The sequence below is a fragment of the Phyllostomus hastatus genome, unplaced genomic scaffold (genome assembly GCF_019186645.2).
Source record: "Phyllostomus hastatus isolate PE091 unplaced genomic scaffold, TTU_PhHast_1.1 phas_contig_38, whole genome shotgun sequence".
Classification (NCBI taxonomy): Eukaryota; Metazoa; Chordata; class Mammalia; order Chiroptera; family Phyllostomidae; genus Phyllostomus; species Phyllostomus hastatus.
Window position 1 is genome coordinate 22,892,705 of NW_025333869.1, and position 27,480 is coordinate 22,920,184.

Sequence of the window (27,480 nt, forward strand, 5' to 3'; positions counted from 1 at the left end):
AAATAAAGCTAGGGCTGCATTATTCAAAGACAAATAAACCAACAAAAAGAACTAAGAATGTATAAACCGAGCTATAGATAAATAAAAATTGGCATTGCAGATCAGTGAGTAATGGTTGGATTATTCACAATATATTGATAAAGCAGTTGATTCCCCAAAAGGAAAAAGTTTAAAACACTGAATCCCTACTTCACATAAGATACAAAAATCAATTCAGGTCAATTAAAGAACAAGTACACAAAGCATAATGTTAAAACTTGCAAAAGAAAATACTACAAAATAGCTTTATAAAGAATTAACTTTACAAAAGTGTCCGCATTTCACACATAGTTTTAAAACAATTATAACTTTTAACTTTACATAAGGAGTATCATTTGACACTCCAAATATTGTTTCACCTTCAAACCTAATAATATACACTCATTTATAGAAGTAATTCATCTTAATTTATACAAATAATTCAATTGTAAATTTTTGGCATTAAATAATCAGCACTGAAATTTATGACCAACTATTGTCACTTTGACTATTTCTGAAGTGAACATTCAGTAATATCTGTCATGCATGCCTACATTACTCAAGACTTACCTAAGGTTTGTATGGTTACATCATTAAAGATTTTGATCTGTGAGGAAACATCTATTTCCTCAACTACTCTAGCTTCTCTTCTTAAACAGTATTTTCATGGCTAATAATGTTTTTTATTTCCCAATTACCATTTCATTAATTATGTCATTCCTCTCACCTCTGTGGTACGTATCTGGTATCAGGAAAAATTAAGGCAAACTTGTCTTATACGGATTCCTTCCCTGCCTTTTCCATCCCCATTAATGCATATGTCTTCCTTTACTCTCCAAAATTAGACGAATACTTATCCAGAAATATTTATATGTTCCACATTTCCTCCTCCCCTCCCACTACTGTGGCTCTTCAATGTGCTAAGAAAAAAAGAGATTATTTTCAATAGCCTATACATCATGCCACAACTGTTCCTATTTTTTCAATTGTTTTATTTTGGCAAATTGGACACATCAAGTTGACTAGCTTAATTCTGCTTTTCTTTCAATTAGATAACAATTCTATATTTTTCTTATCCTGGGGGGGGGGGGGAATTAGCTTTACAATCCTCAAATAAACAACATGATATTCTAGAAGAATATTAATTTTAAATGTCAAATAATTATCTAATTGATATTTCTCAATCATGGCAATGCTTGGTCTATTCCAGAAACAAGTCAACTGCAAGCAACATACAATTTTGCAATACAAGGTGTTCATTGTTTTGAAAATTTAGTTAAGAACTGTTAAATCTTTCAATCTCTTACAAAAGATTTATTAATCTACTCTAACACACTAATTAAAACTTAATATTGATAAATTGGGGTGAGGGGCAAATTACACATTTTTTCTCACCCATACTATATCTATAATTGAAAGGAAATAGAATTTCATGAAGTTTATAAACCTTTGCATATGTACCATAATTACACCAAAAAATTCTGGATATATAATTGAGGTTTTTAGTTTCAAATTAATATTTCTGCAGTAAGGTAGCAGAGAATAAATAATACAGTTTTTAGCCCCAGCTGTTGTGGTGGCTCAGTGGGTTGGGCATTGTCCTGCAAACTGAAGGTCACTGGTTTGATTCCCAGTCAGGGAACATGCCTGGGCTGCAGGCCAGATCCCCAGGTAGAGACATGCGAGAGAAAACCAATCGATGTTTCTCTCTCACATAAATATCCCTTTCCCCATCTTTCTCCCTCCCTTCCCTAAGAAACATCAATCTGTGGTTGCCTCTCATGCATTCCCCAACTGGGGATCTGGCCCGCAACCAGGCATGTGCTGTGACTGGGAATTGAACCAGCAACCCTTCGGTTTGCAGGCCTATGCTCAATCCACTGAAGCACACCAGCCAAGGCAAATAAATTAAATCTTTAAAGAAAAAAAAAAAAGAATACAGGTTTTACATTGAAAACAAGTCCATATTTCAAATCTCTGCACTATGATTGATCTGTTTTTCTGGTCATGAACAGATTTCTCAAGATCTAAATTATTCTTTATGAGGATACCTAACTCATAAAGTTGTCATGAGGACTAATTGATACCATATAAAAGCATACCTAATACATGTCAAATAAATGCTATTATTAACAGAAAATATTTGTTAAAAATTATTATTCTCTTATTTTTCCCTTTACTCTTGAAAGTCTTTCAGATAAATTCTCCATGATCCTTCTTTACTTAATTTTAATTTTAATTTTAAATAAGATTTTATTTATTTATTTTTAGGGAGAACGGGAGGGACAGGGGAAAGAGAAAGAGAGAGAAACATTGCTAGTACTCACCCCAACCAGGGACAAACTCCAAAGTCAGGCACACCTTGACCAGGAATTGAACCAGTGACCTTTTGCTTTGCAGCAGAACACCTAACAACTAAGCCAAACTAGTCGGGGCAATCCATGGTCCTTCTTTACATTCAACCCTTTGTGCTGCACCAGTCTAATTTACAAAGACCGCTATATATGATGGTGCTTGTCCTTTAGAAAACTACTTTGAAAACTTAACATCACTGGGGAAAAAAATGCATCTAAAAGCAAAAGAAGTATCAATTCCCTCCTTAACTTTAAATACTGATCACTTAAAATCTCACTTTTACAAAGTTCTTTTATAAAAAAATATTTTTAACTCAGGCACTATTTACCAACAATAAATACACTAAGGCATGTGGCAAAAGTATAGTGCAGTTTCTCTGTACCAAGAGCTTACTGCATATGTAAGATTCACTGAGATACTTTTCCTCATTGTCTCTCCCCTCAGCAATGCCTTACATGCTGCATGCCACATGCCTCCCCTTACATGCCGCATGTAAGAATGTAAGAATTATATAAGAATTTAAGACTTGTACTATGTAAGAATTATACTATGTATGTTTAATTATAAACCTAGTACAAAAAGAATACTGAGCTTCCTTTCAAGTAATATATTAGTAGAAAACAGAAGAAAATAAGGAAATGAGAGCAAAGCAAGTCAAAGGAAATTGTAAATCAAAAGAAAAAGAAGCCTTTTGTTCAAAACACTGCTTACTTGAGGAATTATAAGTTAAGATCATCACATAAATTACAAAAATTGTTCAAAATTTGAAACAAAGAATGAGGCCAGCAATCAACAAAAGATTTGAACTAATGGAAAGTAAGATATTTATTTCTCCAGCAATCGCTCTATGAGGAAGAAAGCAGGCTTACTCATTTTGAATCCCCAAAATCTGGCATGTAGTTATTACTATTAGTTTGTACAATATGTTTCAATTATCAATAAGTTAAGAATCTAGTGAAAAAATAAAGGTAGTGTGGCATGGTAAAACAGGAAAGACATAAGAGTCAGGAGTTACAGATTCCATCTCAAGTTTTCACTGGTAATTTTAATTACAAGTAAAACATTTAACTTCTCTGAGCCTGTTCCTCTGCTATAAAATGAGTAAGGAGAACTGAATTATCTCCAAATCCCAATCTACTCCAAATTCTACGAATCTATAGTTATAGATTTCCTCCTACAATACAAAGAATAGTGAAATATACACATACGCATACCCCTTGGACGTCCACTTTAATACAGGCACAAAGGCTATCTATTCTTCCTTCCAAGAGTTTGTTAAAATGATACTAAAGGTTAAAAAAAAAAGTAAGCATCTAAAGTAACAAGAATAATATAAGTATTAATGATCAAGAAGTTTCTATACATTTTCAGTAAAAAGAGAGAAAACGAGGAACTCAGCAGAGCTAAAGAAACTAAAACCTCAATTGCAAGAGAAAGAAGCTACATATAATTAGCAAACCTAGTCCACAGGCAGAAGCTGTAAGTCTCAGAAAAAACAAATAAGGCACAGAGCTAAAAGTGATGGACTGCGTCCAACCCACCATCACAACTCAAAACCCCGAAAATAAATTAAGAGGATTATTCCCTTAAGAAACCAAATGGAAGCATCTCTAAACTAAGGGACACCAGGCAAAACAAGAGAAGTAGGGAGGGGCAGATGAAACTGTCGATTTAATTATGGTAACTATAGCCCCCTTTTCCTGGACAGCTCTAATAATAAAATAGTCAGGCTTTATTTTTCAAAATAACTTCAGAAAGGAAACTAGAAGGCTTTTCTTTAAAGAAACTGAATAAACTTCCAGACACTAATATTAGGGATCATCCCCCCAAAAAACAGGCTTTTGGCCTAACCAAGCCACAGGAAATTCCCATTAGTAAACAAGCCCAACGCATGTGTACCAACCTTGCAATGAAGTACTGAATATAAAATATGTGATGGGTGGAGGTGTGTTTTAAAAAAACAACAAAACACTTTTGACTTATTCGTGAGTGTTCTTTGGCAATGTAACAAACTCAACCATATCTTAGGTGGTTAAAATAACAAATAGTATTATCTAACAGTTATCTGATGATCAGGAATCCAGGAGTGGCTTAACTGAGTGTTTCTGATTCATTGTCTCTTATGAGGTTGCTGCAATCATGCTAGGGCTCAACAGAGGATGAAGACTCCACTTCTAAGTTCACTTTCATGGATATTGGCAAGTCTCGGTTCCCCACTGGCTGTAGGCCAGAGGCCTCTTACCTCCAGTCACTTGGGCCTCTCCATAGGGAGCCTAAATGTCCTCAAGACATGGCAGTTAGTTTCTCCCAGAATGAGTAATACAAAAGAAAGTGACAAAGAGACAGAGAGAGAGAAACAAAAAGATCAAGTATACAAACAAGTGAGAAAGCACCCACGATGGAAGACACTTGTCTTTTATGACCTAATTTCCAAGGAAGCATACCATCACTTCTCCTGTATGCTACTGGTTTACAGATCAGCCTTGGTGTAAACTGGGAGGGGACGACTCAGAGAACACCAGGAGGGGATCATCAGGAACCCTCTTGGAGGTTGGCTATCATAGTCTGTCCTCTGGCCCTCAAAGACCCCTGCCTCCATTTCTCACATCCACGTGTGGTGCGGTCCCCCCACCCATCAACATTACACGAGGAATAGCAAGCATATGATAAAAGTAATGGCATGTCACTTCCAAGGTTAGGTTATAAAAAAGACTGCAGCTTCCATCCACGGAAGGGATAACGACATTCTCTCACTCCCTCAAATGACTGGCAATAGGACAAACAGCTGTCATGTTTTTAGGGCACAGAGGGGCCCACAAGGTAAAACACTGAGGCCCTCAGTGCAACACTTCTGAAGAAACTGAGGCCAGCCAATAATATGAGTGAGCTTGGAAGCAAATTGGTCACCCACAGTTGAGCCTTGAAATGATTGCTGCCCTGGCCAACAGACTGCCTACACTTAATCAGAGACCCTAAGCCAGAACCACTCAGCTATGCCACACTCTCAACTTCCTAATCATCAGAAAATACATGAAATACTAAATGTTTGTTGTTCTAAGCAGCCAAGTCTTGGGGTAATGTGTTCCACAGCAATTGATAACTATTATTACACACTAAGTGATAATTTTATTAAAACTTTTTTAAGATTTATAAGAGCAATTTGGGACTGTTAACAAAAATCTTAAATTTTACAAAACGTGGAAATAGAAGGACCAACTCTACCCACCCTACCCTCCTATGACTGTTAGAGTTTAGAACATGTCCTCCCAGACTTTGTCTTATTCCTTATACAAAAAAAAATGGAATGAGCTTTTTAATGCCTTAGCCTTAAATGTGACAGCCAAAGATCACTTAATATTGGAGGGAAATCTCCACTGTAAAGGAGAAAGACCACAATAAATAATCAGAAAAGAGTAATCCACAGAAAACAGAGAAAAAGCAAAAACACAGGTGAAACTTTCAAAAACCAAACAAAACTTTTTGTAATTAATATGCCTAGACCAACAAGAGAAAAAAAAAACTGCAATCAGAACATCAGAACAAAATCTTACATAATAATTTACTAACACCAAGGGCAAAAAATATATATTAAAAGCTTCTGTAGAGAAAAAAACTGGTGATATGCAAAGGGAGAAGATGTGTTCGATGCTGGAAAACAAGGACACATCCCTTTGAAATTCTCAAAGAAAACTCTGTATTAACCAATCAATAAGGTGTGAGGGAAAAAAATTAAATGATCATCAGTTATACACAAGGATTCAAAAATGTACCATACATACATTCACTCACTCTTTTTCTTAGGATGCTACTGAAGGATATGCTACACACACAAAGAGAAAACCAATAAAGAAGATACAAGATGCAGGAAATGAGATCCAAAACAGGAGGAAGTCAAAAGGAAGTTCCAGGAAAACTGTTGTTTAAAAAAAAAGTCTACCAACACAAACAGTTCAATTTAAAGCACAAAGATAGAGAACTCTAGAAGGGAGGTTGCTTGAGGAAAATTGATTGACGGTCTTGCTAATTTCGAGGAAAGGGAAAGAAGAAGGAAGCTATTAATAGGCAAGTGACATTTAAAGAGTGGTTTGAAAATTTGAACACATAATAGAAAATAATTCAAATGAATAGAAGATGCAGTAAGTAACTGTAAAAAAAAAAAAACAAAAAATATATAGGGAATCATATTCCATAATTTTATTCACAGTGATTACTGATTTATTTCAGTGTAATATAATAATATGTGAAAGATGAACAACAGGAAATGGTGGTAGGTGAAAGAGAGCTAAATCTTTAGCTGTTGAACTAGGTGATCAATATATAATATCTAAAATTGACAAACCAAGCAAAAGCTACATACAGACCTCAGGCAGCCCCTAAGCTTGGGAATGGGAGGAAATGGTATACCTAGAAAATTAACCTTTAATTCACCTAGCCTCACAGGAAACATTCAGGAATGTACAGGGGTTTTTACCAATTACTAGAAACTGGTCAACAAGAAAATAAGTAATCAGACACTCTTCAACAATTTAAAAAACATCAAGAAAGTATAAAAATCCTGGTAAGCCCTGGCTGGTATGACTCAGTGGATTGAGTGCCATCCTATAAACCAAAAGGTTGCCAGTTCGTGTCCCAGTCAGGGCACATGCCTGGATTGCAGGCCAGGTCCCGGGTTGGGGGTGTGGGAGAGGCAACTGATGCTGTTTCTCTGGCTCATCGATGTTTCTCTCCCTATTTCTCCCTCTCTAAAAATAAAGACATAAAATCCTTTTTTAAAAAATCCTGAAAAGAATGGCAAAAGCAAAGCTCTCAAGTCTGTAGGAATCCTCTCTACCATTACCCAATTTGGGTGATCTCATCCCACAGGAACTTGAGAGCTTTAGGTGTGCCCTTCCACAGTGAAATGCTACTTTGTCCTCTCATCTGGAAGCCATCCTAATGGAATCATGTTCTTCTGGCCTTTTCTTACATTAAAGCATCTTTTACCTGTTGCCTCTGCCATCAATCACCCTTATGAGAATCACACATAGCAAATATGTATTAGTATATTATTTAGAAATAGACAGATACCAGGAAAGAACACCTAATAGAAATTAAAAATGGGTTTCTTCTGGAAAAACAGCACTTATGAGGAATGAGGTAAATGCAAAAGCAGAAGTAGAAGACACACCAAAGGACCAACATTTTTTCTTAAAAACCCTTAGTACTAGTTTATTTTTTAATTAGTACTAATTTTATATAGATAATTGTCTATTGTAAATGCCAAATACATTTTTTAAAAAACAAAATCAAAACAATAATAATATTTTATCAAAAAATTTTTAACTCATTTTCATATTGTAAGATGCTAATAAGTATATACTTAATTTATTTTTATAGTACCTAGCAACTATTCCTGAATTATCACAAAGTTCAAATGCAAAACACTTATACTTACCAAAACAGAGTCTAAAATGTAAGCTAGACACACTCTACTGAAATAATAAAAAACATGTTCAAGTGTATTTTAGAAATGGTCAGGAATATAAGGATAGGGAAATATCTACCTTTTATGAATGGGGTGCAAAAGCTTGCTTTTTATTTCCAAGTAATGACTGCAAAAATCATGGTTAAGAATTTAAAAATCTCCCAAAATAAAAAAAATAGAACTTCAAGTGCACATTCAGGATTCAGCAGCTAATAACACAAAGAAACTATTTGAGCGCCCAGTAGTGATAGTACACAGCTGCCAGATTATAATCATTCTGATCACATTTCCATGAATGTTAAAAAACGAACATCTAAGCATAGTGCAGAGTAAAAACAAAACAAATTACCTAGGACTAAACATAGCATTGTCCCACAACACAAACATATACTCTCTAGGTTATATATGCTAACATATGCCTGGAAGTATGTTTATCAAAACAGTAACACTGATTACAACATCATAATATTTGAAATTTCGTACATTCTCTTTGTATTTTTATATGGCATTTGATTTTTTTCTAAATAGTGCCAATCAATTAGTTGACTTCCTAAACAAAGTATCTCATACTAACCAAACTTCAAACATATGAATTCATGTTCAATTGATTTTATTTTTTTTTTATAAAATTTTCTTGTATCAAAACTGACATGCAGCCCTGGCTGGTGTGGCTCAGTGGACTGAGCATTGGCCTGTAAACCAAAGGGTCACCAGTTCAGTTCCTAATCAGGGCACATGCCTGGGTTGCGGTCCAGGCCCCCAGTAGGGTGCATGTGAGAGGCAACAATACATTGATGTTTCTCTCCCTCTCTTTCTCCCTCCCTTCTCCTCTGTCTAAAAATAAATAAACATAATCTTTTAAAAAAACTGACATGCAATACACTGTATATATTTAAAGTTTACAATTTGATAAGTTTTAATACATGTATATACTCATGAAATCATCACACAATCAAGATAAGGAACACCCCTCTAAAGATGCATCCTGTTCCTTTGTAATCTCTTCTTCCCACACTCCACCACATCCTGCCAATGCATGTGAAACCAATGATTTGTTTAATGCCACTATAGGTTAAATTGAATTCTGTATAATCTCACATAAATGAAATCATATACTATGTATTCTTTTTTTTTATCTGGCCTTTTTTTAATTTTACTTTTCAATTACAGTTTATACTCAATATTATTTTGTTCTACTTTCAGGTATACAGAATAATGGTTAACAGTCACATGCTTTACAGTGATGCCCCCAATATTTCAAGTACCCTCTTGGTATACACAGTTATTACAACATTATTAACTACATTCCCTATGTTATATTTTACATCTCTGCGACTATTTTATGACTACCAATTTGTAGTTCTTTAGACTTCACTTTTTTCACCCAAACCCCAAACCCCTTCCACTCTGACAAGCATCAGTCTGTTCTCTGTATCTATGAGTCAGTTTCTATTTCACCTGTTCATTTATTTTGTTCTTTAGCGTTTGTGTAAGGGTATTTGTCTTTCTCCATCTGACTTATTTCACTTAGCATAATATTCTCCAGATCCATCTATTCTGTCACAAATGGTAAGATTTCATTCTTTTTTTATGGCCAGGTAATATTGTATATGTGTACCACAGCTTTATTACTCATTCACCTAATGATGAGCCCTTGGGTTGCTTGCATATTTTGGCAATTATAAATAATGCTGCAATGAACATAGCAGTACATATATTTTTTTCAAATTACTGTTTTGGATTTCTTTGGATATATACCCATGAAGGTAATTGCTGGGTCAAAAGACAGCTCCATTTTTAATTTTTTGAGAAACTTTCACACTGTGTTGTATAATGGCTATAGCAATCTACATTCCCACCAACAGTGAATGAGCATTCCCTTTACTCCACATCATCACAATACTTGTTTGTTGAGTTACCGATGACAGCCATTCTGACAAGTGTGGGGTTGTAACAGGGTGCAGTCAAGAGGGGGGCCCCAAATAGGGATTTGGAATGGGGTCCAGAACTCAAGGTGTCCAGGAAATACTAGGATGTCCTCACCACCCCTCCCCACAGATGTGAGTTGGGGAAAGGGACAAATGCAGCAGGGCCACTGAGGGCTGTTTTGCATAGCAACAGCTTTGCAGCTAACCTCTGGTGTGGTCATTTAACATATCTATAACCTTTAACTGGTTGCATAGATATGTTAAATAGCTGTGGCCATGCTCTGAGCCAGGGGAATGGAAGTAACTTCCCCACCAAGATGTGACTGGGGTGGGCAGGTCCCCCGAGTTACAGCACCTGCGTGGGAGCTTGGAGAAGATTGGCTCCAAGACATGGGGCCATGCCTGCCCAGACTCACGATGGCAGCCCAGTACAGCTGGAAGGACATGGGAGTGCTGGCGAGTGTAGCGGATTGTGAGAGGAGTTGGAAATGGGGCTGCAAAGGAAGACTGGCATGGGGATTTAAACCAAGAACCGGCAGCCACTGTGGGGAGAACCACAAAGTTTTGGCGGAGTGGAGACTCCCGCAGCTATTGTGCCGAAAGAGCCACTCAGCTGTGGCAATAGAAAGGAGAGCCACTCGGCTTTGCCAGAGTGGGGACCCCCACAGCTTTAGAAGGGGGAACCACCAGCCGGCTTTAGCAGAGATCCCAGCAACTCAGCTTATGGTGCCGGAACCGACGCAGGCCTACCAGCCGACACAGATTACTGGGAAGAACCGGGGGCTGCCTGAGCCACGGACTTCTATTTCTTTTCCTGAGATAAGGTACCCCAGACTGGGCAAAGGGGAAAGAAAGGACTGTGTGTATTTGTGAGTGTTTTAAGGGACTTTGGGATTTTGATGAAGACATTAGGTCACTACTTTAAGTCTGTGTAACATTAAATAAACATTTCCTTTCCTTTTCACAAATCTCTGGCATTTAGAGATGTCTTTCCTATAAAGGCAGCGGACATAACGAACCTGGGGAGTTCCTTTCGGTAATAGTATATTGCCTTCAGCCCCAGCTTGGTCCCCTGTATTCTTCAACAGGGTGATACTGTGGTTTTAATTTGCATTTCTGATGAATAGTGATGCTGGGTATCTTTTCACATGTCTATTGGCCATCTGCACAGCCTCTTTGGAGAAGTGTCTACTCAGGTCCTCTACCCAATTCTTAATTAGATGGTCTGGTTTGGGCAAGGGTGGGGGGCAGGTGTTAACTTGTATAAATGTTTTATGAATTTTGGATACTGACCCCTTATCAGATGTATCACTGATAAATATGTACTACCATTCAGTAGGTTGTCTCACTTTGTTCATGGTTTCCTTTGCTATGCAAAAACTTTTTAGTTTAATGTAGTCCCATTTGTTTATTTTTTCTTTTGTTTCCTTTGCCCTAGAAGACAGATCTGAAAAACATATTGCTGATATGTTAGAGATTTTACTGCCTACGTTTTCTTCTAGGATTTTTACAGGTTTGAGTCTTACATTTAAGTCTTTAATAATTTTGAGTTTATTCTTGTATATAATGTAAGAAGGTGGTCTAGTTTCATTCTCTTTCCTTTTTTTGCATGTATCTGTCCAATTTTCCCAACACCATTTATTAAATAGACTGTCTTTACCATACTGTTTGTTCCAGTTGTCTGGCTTCTTTCAATGAACCCAGTTATTCTGAGGTTTAACCAATCAATACCCCATTCCTTTTTTATATCCAACTAGTATCCAACTAGTATTCCACTGTATGAGTAAATAATCTGTTTAATGTTGATAGACATTTAGATAACGTCTAGTTTTTAACTATTAAAAACAAAGTTAAAATGAGCATTCCTGAACAAGTTTTTATGGACATATGCTTTCACTTTTCTTGCATAAATATCTAAAAATGGACTGACTAGATCCAATAGTAGAGTTATGTTTAACTTTTTAAGAAACTGTCAAACTCAGTGCAGCATTTTACATTACCATGAGCAGGAAGCTCCAGTTCCCCAGCATCCTGGCCAATATATGGTATGCTCTGTTTTAAAATTTTACCCATTCTAACAAATGTATAATAGTATTTCATTGTAGCTTTAATTTACATTAAAATTAAATACCTTGGCTATTGCAAATAATGCTGCAATGAACATAGAGGTGCATATACTCTTTTAAATTAGTGTTTTGGGTTTCTTTGAATAAATTCCCAGAAGCGGAATTGCTGGGTCATAAGCAATTCCATTTTTAATTTTTTTAGGGACATCCATACTGCTTTCCACAGTGGCAGCACCAATCTGCATTCCCACGAACAATGCATGAGGGTTCCCTTTTTTCCACATCCTCATCAATACTTATTTGTTGATTTACTGATGATAGCCATTCTGACAGGTGTAAGGTGATATCTCATTGTGGTTTTAATTTGCAGCTTTTCATATATCTATTGGCCATCTGTATATCCTCTTTGGAGAAGTGTTTATTTAGGTCCTTTGCCCATTTTTACTTGGATGTTGTTTTGGAGGCATTTTTTGCCGTTGAGTTATATACGTTCTTTATGAATTCTAGATAATAACCCCTCATCAGATGTATCATTGGCAAATATGTTCTCCCATTTGATGGGTTGTCTTTTCATTTTCTTGATAGTTTCCTTTGCTGTGGAAAACTTTTTAGTCTAATTTGGTTTTTTTTTTCTTTTCTTTCCCTTGCCTGAGGAGTTATATCAGAAAAAATACTGCTACTAGAAATGTCCAAGATTTACTGACTATGTTTTCTTCTAGGATTTTTATGGTCTTGAGTCTTACATTTAAATCTTTAATCCATTTTCAGTTTATTCTTGAATATGGTGTAAGAAGGTGGCCTAGTTTCATGTTTTTGCATCTATCTGTCCAATTATCAATCCCAACACCATTTATGGAATAGACTATCATTACCCCATGGTATGTATGTTCTTGCCTCCGTTGTCAAGTATTAGTTGACCATAAAGGGTTATTTCTTAGATCTCTATTATGTTGCTCTGATCTGTATTAGTATAGTATGACATCAGGTAGTATGTTTCCTCCAGCTTTGTTCTTCTTTCTCAAGATAATTATGGCTAGTCACATGTCAGAGAAAGACAAACACCACGTTACCTCACTTATATGTGGAATTTAATGAATAAAATAAATGGAAAAACAAAATGGAAATAGAGACATGGATACATGGAAGACACTGACAGCTATCAGTGTAGGGGGACTGGATGAAAGAAGGTGAAGGCATTAGCCAAAGGTCATATATAGACAACCCAAAGACTAAGTAGAGTGTGATGAAAGCCAGAGCGAAGGGGGACAAGGGCTGGTGGAGGTGGGCAAAGAGGGAGAAACGGAGACATCAGTAATAATGTCAAGAGGCTGAGGTGGGATGGGGGGAGTGGGGGGATAAGTGCAGACAACTGTACTTGAACAATAAAATAATTTTTAAAAAAACAATGAAAATAAATTTTAAAAAATTCTGTTTTTTAAAAAGTTAAATATAGTCATAAAGTTTTGAAAGATCTAATTTGAGATAGTTGATAAAAATCTGTGGATACTTTTTTTAGAAGTCTTAATATAGTACTATGTTCTAGCCACTGGACATACTACTCAGCAAATAAACTAAAACCTTAAATGGATTTCACAATAAAAAAGAGTATAATAAAAAGATAAATAAATGAATAAATAAATAAAAGATTGCTATGGCAATTTGGTGACTCTTGTGTTCCCCATACAAATTTTTGGAATACTTGTTCTACTTCTGTGAAATACGCCACTGGTATCTTGACAGGAATTATGTTGAATCTATAGATTACCTGGGTAGTATGGATATTTTAACTACGTTATTTCTTCCAGTCCAAGAAAATGTTATATGCTTCCACTTATTAGTATCTTCTTTAATTTCCTTCTTCAGTGTCTTATAATTTTCTTAATACAGGACTTTTACATCCTTGGTTAAATTTATTCGTAGGTATTTAATTTTTTTTGATGCAATTTTAAGTGAGATTGTGGTCTTATTTCCTTTTCTGAAAGTTCATCATTGCTGCATAAAAATGCAACCAATTTCTGAATACTTATTTTGTATCCTATTACTTTACTGAATTCATTTATCAGTTCTAGTTATTTTTTGAAAATTGTGACAGTTTTGCTTCTGCCTTTTTCTTGTATGATTGCTATGGCTAAGACTTCCAGTACTATGTAGAATAAGAGAGGTGAAACTGAACATCCCTGCCTTCTTCCTGATCTTAAGGGAACCACCTGTGGTTTTTGCCCACTGAGTACCCCTCTGGCTGTGAGTTTGTCATATATGACATTTATTACATTGAGTTATGTTCCTTCTATCCCCATTTGGCTGTGTTTTCATCATAAATGGGTGCTGTATTCTATCAAGTGCTCTTCTGGACCTATCCATATGATCACATAATTTTTATCCTTCATTTCGTTTATGCTCTGTATCACATTTATTGCTTTGTGAATACTGTACCAACCTTGCATCTCCGGAACAAATCCCACTTGATGATGGTGCATGATCATTTAAACTATAGCTGGATCCAGTTCACTAATATTTTGTTGAGAATTTTTAGCATCTATGTTCATGAAGGGTATTGATCTACAATGTTGCCTCTTAAAATGAGCTGAGTCTTCCCTCCTCTTGAATTTTCTGGAATACTTTGAGAAGCATAGGTGTTAGTTCTTCTTGGAATGTTTGGTAAAAATCTCCTGTGAGCCATCTGGTCCAGGCTTTTGTTTGTTGAGAATTTTTTAACAGTTGCTTCAATTTCACTAGTTGTAATCTTTCTGTCCAGATTCTCTGATTCTTTCTCATTCAGTTTTGGAAGATTGTATGTTTCTAGGAATGTATCCATTTTCATTCAGATTGTCCAATTTGTTGGCATACAGATGTTTATAATATTTTCTCACAGTCCTTTGTGTCTCTGTGGTGTTGGCTGCTACTTCTTTTTGATTTCCAATTTTAATTATTTGGGTCCTCTCTCTTCTTTTTTGATGAGTCTGGTTAAAGGTTTGTCAACTTTGTTTATCTTTTCAAAGAACCAGCATTTGATTTCATTGATTTATTGTATTTTTTTTAGACTCTGTTTTGTTTATTTCTTCTCTGATCATTGTTATTTTCTTTCTTCTACTCCCTTTGGGCTTCATTTCTTGTTTTTTTTCTAGTTCCTTTAAGTATAAAGTTACACTTTTTATCTGACATTTTTCTTGTTTCTGAGGTAGGCCTGTAACGCTGTGAATTTCCCTTTTGAGGCTGCTTTCATTGTGTTCCATAGTTTTGGGGCTGTTGTGTTCTCATTTCATTTAAGGAATCATTTGATTTCTCCTTTGATCTTGTTGTTAAACCATTTCTTATTTAATGACATGTTATTTAGCCTCTATGTCTTTGTTTTTCAGTTTTATCCCTTGTGATTGATCTCTAGTTTCAAACCCTCATGGTCTGAGAAGATGCCTCATATGATTTCAATCATCTTAAATTTCTTAAGACTTGTTTTGTTCCTAACATGTGGTCTGTCCTAGAATATGTTCCATGTCCTCTTGAAAAAAATGTACATTATTCTGCTTTGGGATAAAATACTCCACCAACAGTAAATTTTAAATTTTAGGAATTTTTAATTTGGAAAATCAGAAATTAAACCATTAATAATATATACTTCATCCTTGCAAAGAATAAAAAAATAAATTTAAAGTGAAATAGCAATAGGAATGAATAAATGTACCAAGTTTTCCCTGGGAAAATGTGGTCAATTACTCAATAAATAATGATAGGGTGCTTGAAATTAACCAGTTTAAATTTCCTGAGTTTTCCTCCAACTTAAAATGTTAGATAGTAAAATCAGTTCTAAAGTTTTCATCAGTTTCTCTTTAGATATGTTTTACATAGTACATATGAAGAGTTTAATACTTACTTATCAAGAAAATCCTTATCCACTACAGCAGTGATGTCAAGAAGAGGATTTCCCATTCCAAAGAGAATATTTTCACTAAAAGAAAAAGAAGCACAAGTTAGAAATATTTCTGAAAGTAAGACAATGTGTAAAATGTACACAAATATAAATATCTTTACTCATCTTGAAAATAAACCAGACCTACTACTTTATTAAACCTCTGATTCACCTATCACGTGTAGAACAACAAATCAGAAGTAGCACAAAGCCATTCAGAAGGCATGATGACCTTTAAACTGGATGATATAAAATATAACCAAAAAATAGATCACGTGATTGTTTCCTAGTACTCAACAGCTAATGATTTAATCTAATTAATTTCAATGTTTTTTAAAATCTCTTACAATAAAGCTTTACACTCAATAAACATCATAATTAACTCTAACTAGTTAAGATATCCAACTACTGAAAGTAATTAGAGAGCACAGAGCAAGCCCTGCAGGATTTGAGGACATGGACACTCATATCCCCCCCAACCTCCACACCTTGCGGTGATATTATGATTTACAATAAGAAATATATATGTAGGTGACTACTGCTCAATCCTTTCAGGAAACCTCATGAAATGTGAAACAGAGCTTCCTGTCTAAAAGATAAAGGAGGAAGAAAGAATTTATACACTGACTACTGTCCACCATTGCACAAGTATGCAGCATGGTCCCTGATGACAGGTGCTACCAAGTTGCAATGGTCCAAAACCTGTAGAACTTACTGCAGAAACAGTGGATGTGTAAGAGGTTTGGACAATGGAATTTAAAGTAGCACATAAGAGGTGTCTTCATACAATCAGTTAAGTAAAAACTATATAATTATTCATAAAATCAAATGCCTTAAAATACAGGTTTTCCTCTCCATCACTGTTCATAACTGAGAAACTTCTATATGACTTCATTGTAATATGACAAATAAACTGTTAAAAACACCAATGCTTTAAAATGGCTAGTTTCTTTTTTTTTTAAAGTTTTAAATCTTTTTTTAAGATTTTATTTATTTTTTTAGGGAAGGGAGGGAGAAAGAGAGAGAGAGAAACATCAGTGTGCGGTTGCTGGGGGCCATGGCCTGCAACCCAGGCATGTGCCCTGACTGGGAATCGATCCTGCGACACTTTGGTTTGCAGCTCGCACTCAATCCACTGAGCTATGCCAGCCAGGGCGTAAACAGCTAGTTTCTTAAATACACACACATATAAACTAGTATCCAGACCAGTAAATACTAAGACATGTATTCCTATTTTTAAATGATGAAGACACTATATAAACATTTTAATATTAATTTATCTAAATGTGAACAATATGGGGTCTGCTATGCCCAAAAACCTATGACTGACCCAGACTAGAATTACTATTTTTGTTGCAAATGTTAATAGTGTCCTTTTCCTGGAAAAACTGGTCCGCAATTTTTAAAAGTCTCAAAATTCAGGGCTCCAGCCAACATAAATCCATACTGTATTACTTTTTTAGGACACCTAATAAATTTTACTCACTGACTTGGATATTAGAGTAAAAGTTCCTAAGCAAAAGTTTTTTAGCTATTGATACACAGTCACCTTGGTACTCATCAGCTTCAAACTCATCAAATCCTATACTTAATCACATTTTGACAAGAAAAAAAATGTTCCAGCAAAGTGTTTCAGCACTCAACACTTCCTCGGGACTAGCTAGAACTAGTATGAGTCACAATGACTCCTGGCAAGAGAAACTGCTTCATCACTCATGGTTCACTTGGTACTGACCGGTTTCAGCACTCATCACATGTTTCAGAATGAATTAATGATGAGTACCAAGGTACCACTGTATTAATGTTGACTGGCCCTCTGGACAGCAGAAACGTTTACTTACACTTAAAGTCCCAGAATAAATACTAATAATGACTGTCCTTAACTCTTATACTAACCACTCTCTTTAAATCCAGAAACGTCAGCTAAATATGGGATTCTTCTCACTCCATCAACAAACGCCATCTTACTAATAATTCCATATTCTTGGTGGGGGCATGAGATGTCCATAAAAGGTTTCAAAAAGTTCTGCTTGTTCCTGATTACCTAGAATGCCATATACACATGCCCAAGGCAGTGGGTATGATCAAGACCAGAAAAAGCTGTAAGCAATCACTTCTGAGCATGAGACCCTTGAACAAGCAGGAAACGAAGGCTAAGGCAGAGTTACAAGCCAAGCAGAGTGTTGCAAATATGCCTCAACAAGCACACAGAGCCTCTCAGCAAAGACTGGGAGACAATAACAAGGATGTAATCCTCGTACATTACTAATGGAAATGTAAAATAATTCAGCCAGCTTGGAAAAAAGTTTGGCAGTTACTCAAAAAAGGAAACAAAACATTACCATTTGACCCAGCAATTTCACTTGTAACCATATATCCAGGAAAAATGAAAACATGTGACAAGGCAAAAACTTAAATATGAATGAATATAGCAGTATTCATAAAAAACAAAAAGCAGAAATAAAAATAACCATAAACTGATGACGGGATAAACAAAATGTGGTGTATACATACAAAAGAATATTATTTAGCCATAAGAAAAAAATATTGATGCACACAACAACATAGATGAGCTTTGAAAATATTACCATATTTTGCCATTTATAATGTGCACTTTTTTGCCCAGATTTTTGAGGAAAAAATAAGGATGCACAATATACATGGGTAATACTAATTCCATATTTCTATACATGTTTTTCATTCTTTTACTTATGCTTATATATTAAAAGTATAACTCCAGAAAGCAATAACAATATCTATATATTCAAAAACAAATGCTAAAATTCATTTATAATACAAAAGAAACAAGTATCTAAATATAAATAAATAAATAATTGAATTTAAAAATTAATTCAGATTATTTCCTGAAAGTTTGGGGCAAAATTATTTGATTCCCTTACTCTCTCCCTTCCCCTCTCTCTAAAAGCAATGGAAAAATGCCCTCAGATAAGAATAAAAAATTAAAACCAAAGGAGAAATAAAACACCTTCCAGACGCCCCCCAAAAAAAGCTAAAGAAGTTTGTTACCACCAAACTAGAATTACAAGAAATGTTAAAGGTTGAAAAAGAAGAAGAAAAGAGAAGGGGGAATGATGGGGGAAGAGCAAAGTAGAAAAGAAAGGAAGGAGGAGGAAAGAGGAGGAGGAAGAGGAAACAAGAAACAACAAAGGAACACAGTTAAAAGAATAAAATGGCAATAAATGCATACCTATCAATTAATCACTTTAAATGTAAAGGGCTAAAATGCTCCAATCAAAAGACAGGGTAGCTGAATGGATAAGAAAATAAGACCTATACATATGCCATCTCCACGAGACTCACCTCAGAACAAAATACACAGCCTGAGGGATGGGAAAAGATTTCATATAAGTGGAGAGGGAGAAAAAGCTAGGATAGCAATACTTATATCTGACAAAACAGACTTTAAAACAGAGCCTATAGTAAGGGATAAAGGGAACAATCCAACAATAGGCTTTAACCCTTATAAACATTTATGCACCCAACACAGGAGAACCTAAATATGTAAATCGAATCTTGAAGGAAACACAAGGAGAGACTGACAGCAATATAGTCGTATTAGGAGATTTTTAACACCCCACTGACCTCAGTCAACACATCTCCCAGAGAAATAATCAGCAAGGAAACAGCAGCCTTAAATGACACACTAAATCCCATGTTTTAATTGATACCTTCAGAGCATTTCATCCTACAACAGCAAAATATACATTCTTTTCAAGTTTACATGGAACATATTCTAGGATAAAACATGTGTTAGGACAAAAAATAAGCCTCAATAAATTTAAGAAGATTAAAATCATATCAACCATCTCCTCTGACCATAAGGATTTGAAACTAGAGATCAATCACAAGGGATAAAACTGAAAAACAAAGACATAGAGGCTAAATAACATGTCATTAAATAAGAAATGGTTTAACAACAAGATCAAAGGAGAAATCAAATGATTCCTTAAATGAAATGAGAACACAACAGCCCCAAAACTATGGAACACAATGAAAGCAGCCTCAAAAGGGAAATTCACAGCGTTACAGGCCTACCTCAGAAACAAGAAAAATGTCAGATAAAAAGTGTAACTTTATACTTAAAGGAACTAGAAAAAAAAACAAGAAATGAAGCCCAAAGGGAGTAGAAGAAAGAAAATAACAATGATCAGAGAAGAAATAAACAAAACAGAGTCTAAAAAAAATACAATAAATCAATGAAATCAAATGCTGGTTCTTTGAAAAGATAAACAAAGTTGACAAACCTTTAACCAGACTCATCAAAAAAGAAGAGAGAGGACCCAAATAATTAAAATTGGAAATCAAAAAGAAGTAGCAGCCAACACCACAGAGATACAAAGGACTGTGAGAAAATATTATAAACATCTGTATGCCAACAAATTGGACAATCTGAATGAAAATGGATACATTCCTAGAAACATACAATCTTCCAAAACTGAATGAGAAAGAATCAGAGAATCTGGACAGAAAGATTACAACTAGTGAAATTGAAGCAACTGTTAAAAAATTCTCAACAAACAAAAGCCTGGACCAGATGGCTCACAGGAGATTTTTACCAAACATTCCAAGAAGAACTAACACCTATGCTTCTCAAAGTATTCCAGAAAATTCAAGAGGAGAGAAGACTCACAAGCTCGAATCCTGAGGCAAGCGTTATCCTAATTCCAAAACCAGATAAAAGCACTACAAAGAATGAAAATTATAGGACAAGATCCTTCATTAACATAGATGCTAAAACCCTCAACAGGATATTAGCAAATGGAATCTAGCAATACATTATAAGATCATATACCATGATCAAGTGGAATAAAAGATTAACATCTTTTTATTCCAGAGATGCAAAGTGGATACAACATCCACAAATCAGTAAACGTGATGCAGAGCATAAACAAAATGAAGGATAAAAATCACGTAAAAATGTCCACAGATGTAGAAAAACATTTGAAACAATCCAGCACCTATTTATGGTAAAAACTCTTGGATAATTGGGAATAGGGGAAATATACCTCAACGTAATAAAGGTCATATATGACAAACCCATAGCCAATATCATACTCATTGGGTAAAAACCACAAACAGTTCCCTTAAAATCAGGAACAAGACAGGGATGTTCACTTTCAACACACTTATTGACCATAGTACTAGAAGTCCTAGCCACAGCAATTAAACAAAAAGATGAAATAAAAAGTTCAAACTGGAAAGGAAGACTTCTTCAAACTGTCACAATTTGAAGATGACATGATACTGTATATAGAGAACCCTAAAGATTCCACCAAAAAACTACTAGAACTGACAAATAAATTCAGTAAAGTAACAGGATAGAAAATAAATATCCAAAAAAATCTGTTGCATTTTTATGCAGTCAGAAAGGGAAACTAAGAAAACAATCCCATTTACAATTGCATCAAAAAAAATTAAATATCTACAAATAAATTTAACCAATGACATAACAGACCTGTATTCAGAAAACTATAAGACACTGAAGCAAGAAGTTGAAGATGATACAAACAAGTTAAGCATAAATATACCATGTTCATGGATTGGAAGAATTAACATTATTGAAATGTCCACACTATCCAAAGCAAACTGTAGACTCAATGCATTTCTATCAAGATACCAATGGCATAGTTCACAGAACTTGAACAAATAATTCAAAAATTTACATGGAACCACAAAATTTCCAAATAGCCACAGTAATCTTGAGAAAGAAGAACACGGCTGGAGGAATCATACTACCTGATATTGTAAGGAGTAGGGAAAAACTTAGACCATGAGAAAATAGGAACCTAGCTAGCTAGAGCCAGGAGATTACTAGGTTACTGAACAAACATCCTGCCTTCCCGCCGTGTACAAGAATGCTTGGTTTGAAATTCCCGCGCGCCGTCTTTGTAAGCGAATTGCTAACTGCCACGTCTGCTTCTGTACAACGCTTGCTTGCCCACCCCTATATGAGGACGTAGTTGTAAGCGCTCGGGGCGTCTCTCGTTTGCAGCCCCTTGTGGGTACCATGTCTCTGGACACTCTGAGAGTTCGCCCCTGCACAGGTTAAACTTGGCCAATAAAGTACCATTCTTGATTCCCTGAAAGTCTCGGATATTTGTTCTCGCGTTTGCTGGATGCAACATTTGGAGGCCCCAGCGAGATGTCCCTCGGTGGGGTTTCGGTTTGGAGACCGGACGGGCAGCTCGAGCTGAGTAAGTATTCGCTGAGGATCCTCTTTTGGTTTCTGGGCTCCGGAGCAATCTTACCCTGAGGTAGTAGGTGGGACGCCGCCGGTAACCTACCCAGGGACTTTCAGAGGCGGGATGCCGCTCTTTGAAATTTGGTTTCAGTAATCCTAGGAGTAAACGGTCACATTAGATTTCCTCTTTCCCTGCGCCGCGATTAGTTTTGGATTATATGCCTAGTTCGTGTGTGAGAGATATTGCATTGTCTGTTGCCTTGTTGGTTTGTGTTGTTTGTTTCTTCTCCTTCATCCCGGACCTTATTAGAATGGGCCAGCAGGAGTCGGTGCCAGGATCCCCACTCGATTGCCTCCTTAAGAATTTCTCCAATTTCCAGTGGCGGGCACGAGGGTATGGAGGACCCCCACCGGATCTAAAATTTTTAAGAACATTAAGCCAGCTCGAGTGGCCCACTTTTGATGTTGGATGGCCCTCAGAGGGGACCTTTGACTTGCCCACCCTCTTTGCTGTTCGAGCCCCAGTATACAGGGTTCCCCATCCAGATCAGTTCCTCTATATAGATGTCTGGGTCGATATTGCCACGGAGCGGCCCTGGTACATCAAGAAGTGTCAGGGTAGAAATCAGAGAGGGAGGCGGGCGGTGTGCCTAGCATCAGCGGGGAATAAGGCGAAAGGGAGGGGAACTGAGACCCCGGTCACCGCATCAGGTGGGCCCCCTGGACGGTCGAGACTGTACCCCGTCTTACCAGGACCGCCAGAGGACCATTTAGACCCTGTGAATGCACTCCCACCTTATCCCCGGAAGGAGGAGCCTGATTCTTCCTTGCAGGATATAGGCGGATTTTCCAGCCCGCCACACACGCGAGGGGGAACCTGCTATGGAGCGGGCGCGGGAGGCGACGCCATCTTGCCTCCTCCGGCGGGAGGCACCACCATCTTCTGTTTGGAGCTCCGTCTGGTCCGAAAGGACTTCTGTTCTGGTCCCGAAAGGGTGTCTGTTTGGAGCTCTGTGGAGTTCCGTCTGGTAATATGGGGCGGTGGGGACCCTCCATTCTGAAAAACAGCCCGCTGGGGTAGGTTCTGGTAAATTGACCGACGTATAATCGTATATCAAAGGCGTATATTGTTTTGTTGTAGTACTGTTCTGTTTGTGTCCTGTATAATTTAGACTCAGAAGAGCGCTAGTCATGGAATGGGTCTTTAAATTACTGTATTATACTGTAACTAAAGTTGTTTTGTCAAAATCAGGGAGGTGGGACAAATTGCCTTATCTAGAAGTTTTTGGGTTTACATGATAAAGATACATGCAGAGTTAAAAAGAAAAAAAAAAAGAGGAAAGTCAGTTAATGGCTCAGAGAAAAGAGAATTTACATATGAAAGATACAAGGTCAGAGGAGAGGGTCCAGGAAGATCTAGGTATTAAGACCACTGCAGGCTGGTCAGAGTTCCTGCAGCCCCAGGGGATCCACTCCTGTGAGTGAAATGGGAAAAGTGGGCCTGAACTGGCATCGCTATCTTGAATCGGTCAAGAAACCAGATTCCGTGGAGGAAAAGCCCCTACCAGGGCAGGGCAATATCCTTTTTGGAGACTTTTTTTTCAGTGAGAGTAAGGCCAGAAGGCCAGTCTGCTAGATGTTATGCTGGCACATACTCTGTTTTGTACATTGGATCTCTTAAACCGGAAAAGCTCAAACCCTTCTTATGGACATAACCCTGCTAAAATGACTGATTTGATCGTGCCAGTTTTGTTTTGTTTTTTTGCCACTTATCATCTCAATTGGGCAGACATAGGAGCCTTATTGAATTCTTTGCTTCAGTAAGGGGGATGAGCAGAGGCTGGTATAAGAAGAGGCTCGGAGGTTAAGCCAAGAAAATCCAGATGGGGCTCTGGGCCTTCCCAGGGCAATACCTATATCTGAGCCCAACTGCGACCCTTAAGGGAATGGCCTTTCTCTCTTAGAGCATTATAAGAGATGCCTCCTTGAGGGAATGGGAAAGGCATCCCTGAACAGAAAGTCTGAGTAAGTGCAGGCCGTGCAACAAAAGTCCACAGAGGACTCCTCCCAACACTAAGAAACAGTTAAGGAGATTCCCGAGGATGGCAAGTGACTGCTGCATTTGAATTCCAAGCTTTGGGCTCACTGCTAATCCACTGTGTGAGGCTCTGAAGGGACCAGAATATAGCCCTTCAGAGTGGACAAAGGAGCGCACTCAGGCTTTTGAGTCTCTGAAAGTGCACCTGGCTTCAGCACCAGCCTTGGGGCTTTCAAGCCTACTGGATCCCTTTCAATGATGTGTGTGTGAAAAACAGGGTGTTGCCCTAGGATTCCTCACCCAAATGCTTAGTGACATTTGCAATCCATCGCATAATTGTCAAGGATATTAAATCACGCTGTCCAGGGGTGGCCAGCCTACTTGAGAGTGGCAACCACCTGCGAGCTCTTGGAGGAAACTGAAAAAGTTTGCCTTGGGGCAGCCTATGCCAGTTATGTGTCGCAGCAAGTGTTGAGCCTGCTGGAGCAAAAGGGAAATATGTGGCTGACTGCTGAAAAAATGGGCAGGTACCAAGCCCTTTCTGCTCGACAATCCCAATGTCTCCCTCAAAACTATAACTAAAGTAATTCCTGCCTTTTTCTCCCAGACCCTGACTCAGCTGCACTAATACATGACTGTGCTGAAATAACTGAAGTGTATTCTAGCAGAATTGATTTACAGAACCATCCTGTAGAAGAAGCAGACTGGACTCTCTGTACAGATGGAAGCAGTTATATGGACAAAGGAAGCAGAGAAGCTGGATATGCAGTTGTGACTCTTCAAGGAATAGTGGAGGCCAAGGCCTTGCTGCCAGGAACCTCTGTCCAGAAGGCTAAACTGGCTGCACTGACAAGGGTGCTGGAATTGTCTCATGGAAAGAGAGTGAATGTGTGTATCAACTCAAGAAATCACACAGAAGGTTAGTAAAATCCTAGGAATTAATTGGAGACTCCACACGGCATGGAGACCCCAGGCTTCTGGGAAAATAGAAAAGATGAACCACACCTTACAGAAAAATATAGCCAAAGTGTCAAGAAGCTCATCTTCATTGGGATCAAGCTTTACTTATTGCCCTGCTCAGGATAAAGGTGGCTCCTCGAAGTGGGATTCAGTTGAGTCCCTATAAAATTGTGTACAGATAGCCATTTCAGGTCACAATTGGGGTGAAAGATATGTATACAGATAAAAATCTGAAGGTAAGAAAAAAATATGTGCAATATTTAAATCAGACCTTAGCTGTGATGAATAACTTTGCCTGTATTAGAGACTTCTCTCCCATAGGTCCACTGCATTCGTTCAAATCAGGAGATAAGGTGCTGCTCAAGATTTGGAGGACAGGATCCCCAGAAAATCAACTAGAAGAAAAGTGGACTGAACTTTGGGATATACTCCTCACCACCCCAACTGCAGTGAAGCTGGCAGGAATAAAACCTTAGATTCATCACACCAGAATAAAGAAAGCACAGGAAGAAGATCTGAAAGTCATCTTTGAAAAACAGTGACTTATGTTCTCTTCATTACCTCCTGTGTGACCCCTTGTTATGGACAACTTATTCCATTCAAATGAGATGAAAACATCTGAGTATATTTGGAGAAAAACATCCTGAATATTTCTGACTTTTGTCTTGCAGGAAAAACTTGTGTAAAATAAACTTTCACTTCATGTCTTATAGGCATCTGTGCCCCTTTGGAAAGCTTTAGAAACTATACTATGAGCATATTGAAAAGAAAATGGCCTACTCTGACATTTATAATTGAGGACCAGTGGTAAATACAAAAGATAGGGAAATGTTTTCATTGAAGGTTGCTAATGTAACCCCAGCTAGGGAATATGTAATTTTTGTCAACTGCACTAAAAACTATCTTGTGCTCTCAGCAGGTGTGAAGATGAATTGCACCACCACCACTGATGTATCTTATGCTTATGCCCATGTTAAGCTGCCAATAGGATGGTTCCTGATATGTGAAATAACAGTTTATTCTTATGTTTCAGCAAACAGCTCTGGGGGACCGTGCTCTCTGGGAAGACTAACAGTGTTTATGCCTCAGAAGCCTCACTTAACCCGGGTTCAACAGGATGTCTCCCTTACACCTGATTGTATCAGTGACTTGCACCTTTTAGCCTGCTGAATATGTATCCTTAATTGTGTTTATAATGTCAACCACGGTAACTTATTTAATGTAAAAATGAGCAGATTAGCCTGCGCTATGGTAAAAGCCTTAAATGCCACCTCTCAAGCTATTAGTGCCATTAGTCAAGAACTAAGATAAGTCAGAGAAGCAGTACTGGAAAATCATGCAGGTATAGCCTACCTTCTTTTAAGACATAATCATGGATGTGAGGAATTTAAGGGACTCTGCTGTTTTAACCTGATACTTCACAGCTTATAGAGCATAAAGTAAAGCAAATAAATGACGTGGTGTCCAATATAAAACAGGGAGAACTAAGCCTAAGGAGATTATCCCAAATGTTTACCAAGGACATCTCTCTCCTTCAAGATCAGGTAATATATCTAGAGCGTCAAGTAGACTCCCTAGCAGAAATAGCTCTCCAAAACAGACGAAGATTAGATCTCATATTCCTCAAGCAGGGAGGACTTTGTGCTGCCTTTGGAGAAGAATGCTGTTTTTATGCCAATCATTCAGGAGTAATAAGGGAGAATATCAAGACTTTAACCAAAAGACTCAAAGAGAGAGACAGTGAAGAAGAAAACTCCAACTGGTATGCCTCTATATTTAATACTTCCCCATGGCTAACCACTCTTTTATCTGCACTTGCAGGACCCCTTCTTTTGCTTCTGTTATTAGTTACTATAGGGCCCTGTATTCTAAATAAAGTCATAGCCTTTATTAAAGAAAGAATAGAAGTAGTAAAGCTAATGGTTCTATCTCAACCCTATACCATTATCCCTAATGATGAAGAGTCAAGGGTTTGACAAACCCCCAAGAAAAAACGGGGGAACGTAAGGAGTAGGGAAAAACTTAGACCATGAGAAAATAGGAACCTAGCTAGCTAGAGCCAGGAGATTACTAGGTTACTGAACAAACATCCTGCCTTCCCACCTTGTACAAGAATGCTTGGTTTGAAATTCCCGCGCGCCGTCTTTGTAAGCGAATTGCTAACTGCCATGTCTGCTTCTGTATAATGCTTGCTTGCCTGCCCCTATATGAGGACGTAGTTGTAAGCGCTCGGGGCATCTCTCGTTTGCAGCCCCTTGTGGGTACCATGTCTCTGGACACTCTGAGAGTTCGCCCCTGCGCAGGTTAAACTTGGCCAATAAAGTAACAACATCCTTGCATTTGTTCTCGCGTTTGCTGGATGCAACAATATCAAACCATACCAGGACATAGTAATCAAAACAGCATAGTACTGGCATAAATACAGACATATAAATCAATGGAACAGAATACAGAGCCCAAAAATGAGCCTTTATGATCAATTAATATTTGACAAAGGAAGCAAGAACATACAATGAGGTAACGATAGTCTATTCAATAAATGGTG

The 27,480-nt window shown here is 37.3% G+C and overlaps 1 protein-coding gene across 2 annotated transcripts in view; it reads right to left on the bottom strand.

The window, feature by feature from the left end:
• Nucleotides 1-27,480, bottom strand: part of ADK (adenosine kinase) — a 576,611-nt gene that overhangs the window by 507,619 nt on the left and 41,512 nt on the right. For both annotated transcript variants that reach the window (XM_045842324.1, XM_045842325.1), the window contains exon 2: nucleotides 15,700-15,774. In XM_045842324.1, coding sequence (XP_045698280.1) covers nucleotides 15,700-15,774 — 75 coding nt within the window. The remainder of the gene's footprint in view (nucleotides 1-15,699; nucleotides 15,775-27,480) is intronic.